The sequence below is a fragment of the Arachis duranensis genome, chromosome 5 (genome assembly GCF_000817695.3).
Source record: "Arachis duranensis cultivar V14167 chromosome 5, aradu.V14167.gnm2.J7QH, whole genome shotgun sequence".
NCBI lineage: Eukaryota > Viridiplantae > Streptophyta > Magnoliopsida > Fabales > Fabaceae > Arachis > Arachis duranensis.
The window spans coordinates 47,020,583-47,030,368 of record NC_029776.3 but is presented as its reverse complement, the minus strand read 5'-3'; the positions used below and the strand labels follow the sequence as shown (position 1 = coordinate 47,030,368).

At 35.3% G+C, this 9,786-nt stretch overlaps 1 protein-coding gene across 1 annotated transcript; it reads right to left on the bottom strand.

Annotated features, from left to right (window-relative positions):
* Positions 1-8,142: 8,142 nt before the first annotated feature.
* LOC107489303 (NAC transcription factor 29) lies at positions 8,143-9,587 on the bottom strand. Its single transcript, XM_016110055.3, has 3 exons — positions 9,322-9,587; positions 8,968-9,248; positions 8,143-8,779 (listed from the first exon to the last, which is right to left on the bottom strand). The coding sequence occupies exons 1-3, from the start codon at positions 9,494-9,496 to the stop codon at positions 8,309-8,311; spliced, it is 927 nt and encodes a 308-aa protein (XP_015965541.1). The 5' UTR covers positions 9,497-9,587; the 3' UTR covers positions 8,143-8,308.
* Between the last annotated feature and the right edge of the window lie 199 nt (positions 9,588-9,786).

Sequence of the window (9,786 nt, the reverse complement as noted above, 5' to 3'; positions counted from 1 at the left end):
CCAACAAAGGAATTAGATAACTCAAGAGTCACTAATCACTCTACCAAAGCCAAGAGGAACAAAATCTATACTAAAATCCAACCAAGCATTTCATCAAACACTTGGAAGGCACCAAAGAAAAGCATAGTAAATTGACAACAAGAATGAAATCTAACAACAATTATTGAAAGTAATTAACAACAACAATTAAAAGAAACACATTTATTATGAATTACCTTTTATTGAATTGGAAGAAAGTAGAAGGAACAATACTAGAACTACAACAAAATATAAGAACAACATAAAGGAAATTACAACAAAAGAATAGAAGAAGATGAATGTAGCAACAAAAAGTTGAGAGATAGAAGTGGAAGGAAGCAAAGATTAAAACCTAGATCTAAGAACTAAACCTAATCATAATCCTAATCCTAGAGAGAAGTGAGAGCTTCTCTCTCTAAAAACTAGTTCTAACTACTTCTAAAACTAAACTATGATTAATGATCAAAAGTATGTTGATTTCTCTTCAATCCTTGGCTTAAATAGCATCAGAAATGAGTTGGATTGGGCCCACAAGGCTTCTAAAATCACTGGCCACGTGTTGCATTAAGTGGGTCATGTGCCACCATCGGCGCGTCCGCGTACCGTGCGCGTGCGCGCCCCTATGCGTGATGCAACTATAGCAAATCTTATATCGTTTCGAAGCCCCGGATGTTAGTTTTCCAACCCAACTAAAACCGCATCATTTGGATCTCTATAGCTCAAGTTATGGTCAATTAAGTACAAAGAGGTCGGCTTGACAGCTTTTGCGATTCTTTCATTTCTTCATGAGTTCTCCATTTCTACATGCTTTTTCTCCATTCCCTTTAATCCAATCTTTGCCTCCTGGCACCATTTTGAGGATTGGATTTTTGACGGTTTAGAATTTCACTAATGAATTCTCATTGTAAAGTATAGTTCCTAAACCAAACAATAATCCTTTCATACAAAAAGTTGTTTGTCACTAGTACAAACCCTTAAAATTTATAAACCGAAGTATTGGAACCTCGGGTCGTTCTCCCTAGGACTTACAATAAAGTGTCTTGTTATTGGTTGTGAGTTATTTTGGGGTTTTTGAGATTTTATACAAGAAATATAAATGGCAAAGGAAATAAACTAACAACTAACAAAGCTCTTGGCAAGATATGAGAACTAGAAGTCCTATCCTAGTTATCCTCCTCAATTGTGATGAGAATTGTTCATTGCTCCCTACTCAAGAGTCACTAATTACTCTACCTAGGCCAAGAGGAACAAAACCTACACTAAAATCCAACCAAGCATTTCATCAAACACTTGGAAGGCACAAAAGAAAAGCAAAGCAAATTGACAACATGAATAGAATCTAACAACATTTATTGCAATGAATTAACAACAATTAAAAGAAACACATTTATTATGAATTACCTTTTATTGAATTGGAAGAAAGTAGAAGGAACAATACTAGATCTACAACAAAATATAAGAACAACCTAAAGGAAATTACAACAAAAGAGTAGAAGAAGATGAATGTAGCAACAAAAAGTTGAGAGATAGAAGTGGAAGGAAGCAAATATTAAAACCTAGATCTAAGAACTAAACCTAATCCTAATCCTAATCCTAGAGAGAAGTGAGAGCTTCTCTCTCTAAAAACTAGTTCTAACTACTTCTAAAACTAAACTATGATTAATGATCAAAAGTATGTTGATTCCTCTTCAATCCTTGGCTTAAATAGCATCAGAAATGAGTTGGATTGGGCCCACAAGGCTTCTAAAATCGCTGGCCACGTCTTGCATTAAGTGGGTCATGTGCCACCATCGGCGCGTCCGCGTACCGTGCGCGTGCACGCCCCTATGCGCGATGCAACTATGGCAAATCTTATATCGTTTCGAAGCCCCGAATATTAGCTTTCCAACCCAACTGGAACCGCATAATTTGGACCTCTGTAGCTCAAGTTATGGTCAATTAAGTACAAAGAGGTCGACTTGACAGCTTTTGCGATTCTTTCATTTCTTCATGAGTTCTTCATTTCTACATGCTTTTTCTCCATTCCCTTTGATCCAATCTCTGCCTCCTAATTCTGAAATTACTTAACAAACATATCAAGGCATCTAATAGAATCAAGGTGAATTAAATTTAGCTATTTTAAGACCTAAAAAGCATGTTTTCACATTCAAGCACAATTAAAGGAGAATATACAAAACCATGCTATTTCGTTGAATAAATGTGGGTAAAAGGTGATAAAATCCCCAAAAATCACTACAAGATAAACCCTAAAAATGGGGTTTATCAATGCCCGACCTCTTCTCAAAGAGCTCGGCCAAATCGCCAAAGGAGCCCAAAGCAGGCCCAAAATGAAGGAACACAGCCCAATCTAAAGGCAGCCAAAGCCCAGAAAGATAAAGGCGGTTCCCCTAAAGATAAGATGACTTCACTCAAAGATAAGATAAGATAAGATAAGATAACTATCTTATCTCCAGAGAGGTCACTCCTCACTATTATAAATACACTGGAGCACCCAGGTATAACTCATACTCTGATTCTACTCAATACCTGCTTAATACCCTTGCTAACTTAAGCATAGGAGTCCCTTGCAGGTACCCCCACCCTCCGGGACGAAGGATCAGCACCACCACCAAGTCCAACAAGTTGGACACGGCGGCTCCAGCCACCATCAACAAGTCGGACACAACAGCTCCGACCAGTACAGAAGATCTCGTCCGAGATCGACCTATAGTTTCAGGTAAACCTCGAAACAATTATGAAGAGTTAATCCTACTTATTCAACCTTAGCATCGAGAATAAGGCAAATAGGTATAATTGATCTCAATCCATATGTCCTAGCCAACTCATTAATTAACTTAGTGAAAGACTAGCGTTAATGGAAACCAAATCAACTAACTACTCTAATATATCAATCAAGAATGGACATCAATGAATCAAGGTCACCAAAGTCCTCAATTCCAAGCCAAGAGTGGAGAAAAACTACATTAAAACTAAGCCAAGCATTTTATCAAAAACTTGGTGTGCATGAAAATAAAAACATATTAAATTGCAATAAAAATAAACTCTAGAGCTACCAAATGCAAGAAATTAATAACCAACAATTAAAGAGAGCAACAATGACATGAAAATATAAATTGCATTAAATAAAATGGAAACAAAGGTTCATCAACATAAAAAGTAACGAAAATGAAAAATTAACAAGATAAACTAAGAAAATTAAGGCAATAGAACAAAGAAAGGTAAAAGAAACTAGATGAAAACAAGAATTAAAAAGAGAAATTAAAGAGAAATTAAACTAATAACCCTAATTTTTAGAGATAAGGGAGAACTTCTCTCTCTAGAAAATGACCTACAACATGATAAAACCTAAACCTAATCGCTCCCCCTTGTTTCCTCTTGAATTCTGCTTGAAATAGCTTCAGAAATGAGTTGGGATTGGATTCTGGAGGCCCAAAAATTGCTACCAGTGATTTGCAATTAATGAAGTCACGTGCCAGGTGTAACAGACCAGACCACCCGCTAGCACGATATTGTCCGCTTTGGCACACAAGGCCTCACGGTTTTGCCTTTGACGATAGGGATGATAGCCGAAGCCCCCTACACTCACTCGTCAAAACGCGTCATGCTAGGGAGAGGTATCCACACCCTTATAAGGCATGCTTCGTTCCCCTCCCCAACCGATGTGGGACCTTACAATCCACCCCCTAACGCAGTCCAGCGCCCTCGTTGGCACATCGATCCGGGTTCCAGCTCTGATACCATTTGTAGTAGCCCAGACCACCCACTAGCACGATATTGTCTGCTTTGGCACACAAGGCCTCACGGTTTTGCCTTTGACGATAGGAATGATAGCCGAAACTCCCCACACTCACTCGTCAAAACGCGTCATGCTTGGGAGAGGTATCCACACCCTTATAAGGTATGCTTCGTTCCCCTCCCCAACCAATGTGGGACTTTACAATCCATCCCCCCTAAGGGAGCCCAGTGCCCTCGCTAGCACATCGATCCGGGTTCTGGCTCTGATACTATCTGTAACAGCCCAGACCACACGCTAGCTCGCTATTGTCCGTTTTTGCACACAAGGCCTCACAGTTTTGCCTTTGACGATAGGAATGATAGCCGAAGCCCCCCACACTCACACGTCAAAACGCGTCATGCTAGGAAAAGGTATCCACACCCTTATAAGGCATGCTTCGTTTCACTTTCCAAGGCCCAAGGCTACTCGGCTCCTAGAATGGAGGGCAATGTGTGAGGCCTTGTGTGCCAAAGCGGACAATATCGTGCTAGCGGGTGGTCTGGATTGTTACACCAGGACTTGTGCGTATGCACACTTGCTAAATCTTGACTCGTGTATACGCACACAATATGCATATCATTTTGAAGCCCTGGATGTTAGCTTTCTAATGCTGTTGAAACCGCTTCATTTGGATCTCTATAGCTCAAGTTATGATCACTTTAGTACCAAGAGGTCAGGATTGACAGCTTTACAAATCCTTCATTTCTTGAATTCTCCCATTTTGCATGCTTTCCTTCCTCACTTCTTCAATCCATATTTGCCTTTAAAATCTTAAATCACTCAACAAATACATCAAGGCATCAAAGGGAATTAAAGTGAATAAAATTTAGCAAATAAGGGCCTAAAAAGCATGTTTTCACTTTTAAGCATAATTTAGGAAGAATTTTCAACACCATACTATTTCATTGAATAAATTAGGAAAAGTTGATAAAATCCACCCAATTAGAGCAAATAAATACCATGAAATGTGGATTTATCAATAGTCATAAAGTACTAGCCACAATCCGCGAAGTTTAAGCCGGTTAGTTATATACAGACAATACAGAATTTTGAAAAGTAAAACAACATATACAATATTTCTCTCAAAGTAAGCCTCTAAGACAAATATAAATATAAAAGAGAGAGAGAACTAATCAAAATAACCAAAATAACTCTAAAATGAGATAAAGATCTTCCGCTCTGTCACTATCACACAACTCACCGAGGTGGATTGCGACCTACATCTGAAAAACAACAAAGTATGGAATGAGAACCGAATGTCTCAATATGGTAATAGTGCCTAGCAATGTAAAATATAAGACTCCGGGATGCCAGAGGCAATCCTAGAACTTCATATCAATTATGAGATTCAAACTTAAGCATTACTAAAGTTTAAAACCATAACATTAAAACTATAATGAAATAAGAAAATCTAACTTAGTGGATTTCTACTCTAGTAATTCTCCGATGTCCCATAGCCTTCGCCAGCCTAATCGCCATGCGGTCCCATCGCCACTGCTTTCGAACCTCCTCAATCCCAGTAGAAAACACAAGAAATAACAATGCAAGTAAAGCACAAGTATAACATGTATATCAAGAAATTCAAAAAGTAAGTAATCATGTTATACAATTAGGCAAACAACTCAAGTCAGCAAAGCAAGCAAACAGATAGAATATGCACATGATGAATGCCTGTCCTATTTGGCTGTGATATCACATTGTTGGTTCAACTGCCAATCCAACACATTTCCATGGAGATGTCGCCTTTCGGTCACGAATAAATTGGAACCCCCTAGGATATTGTGCCCGGCACACAGTCCAGGATATAGTGCCTGCACACTCTTGTGATCCGAAAGGATGCGAGCGGGATACTCTGGCACAGACCTCACATCACAATGTAAGCGGGATTAACCACCATCCTTACGCCACCACCACGACCTCAACAAGCGAGATTAACCATCATCCTTGCTAGGCGCATAGCATCTCAACAGTCTCAGTATAAAATAATATAGCAGTGGTTTTCATAAATTATTTTTTTCAGTACATCAGTAATCCATTATTCCACTCCGAGTCCTAGACTCGTCTCAACCATCATCAATTCATAATTTTCACAACTCATTACCTTAATTGCCATTACAGTACTCCGCCATCTCACTCAACAAATCCTTCCTCGGTACTCCAGAAACATAAGGTTCCGTCTTCTAAATTCATGTAAAATTCACCTATTTAAGTCACTAATTCTCCTCTATTAGTTCTTAGGTCTAACTACAAAATATTACTCTTAAACTGCAACTTAAGAAAGTTTGAAAAGTTAGAAAACCCTTGAAAATAAAAAAAAAATTATCTTTTTAGCAAAACTGGGGTCTCGCATACGCAAGTCCCTGCCTCGCGTGCGCATGCTGTTGAAAAAGGGGTGGTCGCATACACAACCCCTGCTCGCATACGCGAGATGCCCAACCGGAATGGGTTACTTGCGTCGCTTGTTAAAGTTTACATATGCAAAGGTTACATTTTTAATAGCTCGCATATACGTGCAGTGTCTGCGTACGCGAAATGTTCAACTCGAATAGTTTGGTGATTTTTTAAAAAATAATATATCATTTTTATTTCCAATAGTTTTATTCAACTAAAATTTTTAATATTTTAAAATTATCTTAATGTTATATGTTATACTACTTCAATTCTATTAACAAATTACAAATAACAGAATAACAATTTTAAAATATTAAAAATTTAAATAAAATAATTTAAACGTGAATAATAAAAGAAATCTATTTGCAGCGAATATCCAATACCTTGTCCGTTCGGAGATTAGGCCGCTAGAATTTCAATAACTGGTAATGTTAAAAATTATATATATACTTACATGAATTTGTATGTAAGTCAAAAGTCAAAACAATGCTTCTTCTCACCTGTTTCGTGTCATGGACCGAACATACATCCCAAGAAGTCAACAACTTCTAGCATTCAACAAGATTATTAAGGGGTTTGGAAAGTAGTAAAAAGTTTTTTTTTTTGAATTATGAAAAATTATATAATGTATGTTTAGTACTATTTTTAAAAATATTTTTAATTTTTTAAAAATTAATTAAAAGTTTTTAAAAAAATAAAAAATATGACCTTTTTTTAAAAAAAATTATTTTATTATTTTTATTATAAAAATTTGATTTTAAAATAAAAAAGACTATTGTACTCATTTTTATTTTTGATTCTGTAAAAAATATTTTTTATTTTTGTTGAAAATATTAACATTCTACCACTATTTTTACGTAATATTTTATCTACTAACTAGATAGATTGACTCTTTACTACCATTTTTACACAATAATTTAGTTATATAAAATTAACATTTAATTTTAAAAGATATTTATTATCATCATTATTTTAATATCCATTCTCTTTGTTATAAAAAATTATATTTTTTAAGCCATTTATCCAAATACTACAACTTTAAAATAAATACAAAATTATTATTTAAATTAATTAAAAATTTAAATACAAAATAAGTTATTTATAAATTATTATTAATAAAAGTATTTATATTTTAAATATTTTTTAAAAAAAATTATTTAAAAAATTTATCCAAAATTAAATAGGCCTAAAAGTAAAAGCATGTATATATATTCATTAAAAATTTCAAACGATTAATCCGTTTTAGAATCTATATTTGTTTATATTGAGTAGCACTTTCCATGACTAAGCAAATACAAGGATTATTGGTAACTAGTTAATTCTTTAATCTATATCTAAAACTATTTGAGCCCATGCGCATGCCTATTTTCTTTATTATATATATAGCACGTCATCCACATTGCTTTCCCACGGTTTAGTGTTATTAGTCACCGATTTTATCAACACTGCCGTCATCATTTTGGATAAGCAACACTACTCACAAACCAGCAACAATATTCAATTCAACTATATTTAATTTTTTTGAAAAAGAAAAAAGACTTCGTTTCATGATAAATATCTATATATTCCGTCTTAAAACATATTTAGTACATGCTCCAAAATGTTTAAAAAGTATATTTAAAAAAATATAATTATAAAAAGTTCTTAAAAATACGCATCAATGAAATATGTTTTAAAATCGTGTAAGTATTTCTCTTGATTATTTCAGCTTATTCAATTATTGACTTATAGTTGGGGACTCGCTAACCGTATTGTCCTTGGTCAAAATAAATTAAATCATTGTAATAATGTGCACGAATGATGTAAAGGAAGTTGGTGGCTTAACCATAAAACGGATGAGATAAGCATTTGGGTTTGAACATTGAAATTATCATAATCAAGAATCCTAATTTATTTGTTTAATTTTAAAAAGCCACTAAGCAGCTTGTCCATATATATATAAAATAATAAAGTCCATGTGAGCTAATCAGATTTGATACCACTGAGAATCCATTATGTGATGATGATGTAATATAAATTTTGTTTTCTACAAAGAATCTTCATGGTTGTTCTAATTGGTGACGCTTCATCGCCATGTCTAACAATAATCCAATTTCTTTTTTTTTTTAATAATAAAATTAACTGTTAACTACCACTATGATCAAAGAATTGGTTCACAAATATAGTAGGGTTTATGGTGCTATTCTGTTTCACTAGGTTGTTCTTCCCTGAATCCACATCATAATAAGGATTGTTAGGATTATTTTTGTTAGGGATTTCAAGGATCTGAGGTTGTTTCACAAAAGGGTCCATAATCATGTTGCCAACATTGGCACTGTTTAGTTGAAAATCAAAGGTTGAGTTATATGATCCATCAGAGAGTATTTGTGATATTGGGCCCAAGTAGTCCATTTCCAAGAGATGTGTAAGGGAACATGTCCTTGGGAATTTCATCATCATTTCTTGCTCATCATCATTATTATCATTCCCATCATTTGATGATGATGTTAGATGATGATTGATTTGGGGCATTGTTGGGAATTCCTCTTTAGGCTCCAACATTGATTTTGCTATGCTCCTCTTCTTGTAGATCCTGCATAACACCCAGTCATCTAGCTGATGATGACACATCCAAAAGGGTAAGCTTCCACTTAATCCAACACATCAAAATATCATACAAATACAAAATCATGAAGTATTGTATTTCATCAACCCAAATTTATTAGCAGAGACAATATTTCTATCTTTGTATAATAATATTTTTTATTTTGTGTTTTGGTCAGAAAAGAGCGAAAAGGGGTTACCCTCATGGATCCAATTTGTTTAGTGGGTTGCCTTCTTGATCCAACCAATCTATACTCATGCATGATCCAATCAGTCTTGATACCCTTTGGGGGCCTACCCTTGTAAAAGACCAAAGCTTTCTTGACCCCAACATGCTTAGACCCACTATAGATTGCTTTGTCCGTACCAGTGGCCTTCCAATACCCTGAAACCGTTGCCCTATTAGGCCTCACCCCATTTGGGTACTTCCTATCCCTTGGGCTAAAGAAGTACCATTCGTTCTCTCCAAAGCTTGTTTTATCTGAAATCACAAGAATTAATTAAAACAACCAGAGAGACTAGGCTAATAAATTAAGGAGAATAATTATATGTACCGGGTAATTCCCATGGATCAAACTTATAGATATCAACTTCAGGGATGACGGAAGCAGGGCAAGGCTTTGAAGTGGCTTGGTTACAAAGGTAGTGAACGATTAGTTCTTCATCAGTTGGGTGAAACCGAAACCCAGGCGGGAGTTCAGAATTTGAGCTTCTTCTACTACCCTCCATTAATTATAGTGGGGACACAACAAGAGATAGAGGATGGGGATGAATTGAAGATAAGGGTTGAAGAGATATCAAGGTGTTTGAAATGTTTGCAATGAGATGAATGCCCCTTTTATCTTTGAGGTTTCTTGTCGTTTCTGATTTAGGTGCATGGATTTCATTGGTTCCTGCTACGACTTTTTCTATGTGCGTCACCTTATGCCTTCTTATTTATGCATGCTCCAATTATTAAAAAACATATATATCTTTATCTTCATATAAAATAAAATATATCATCAAAATTTATTATTTTT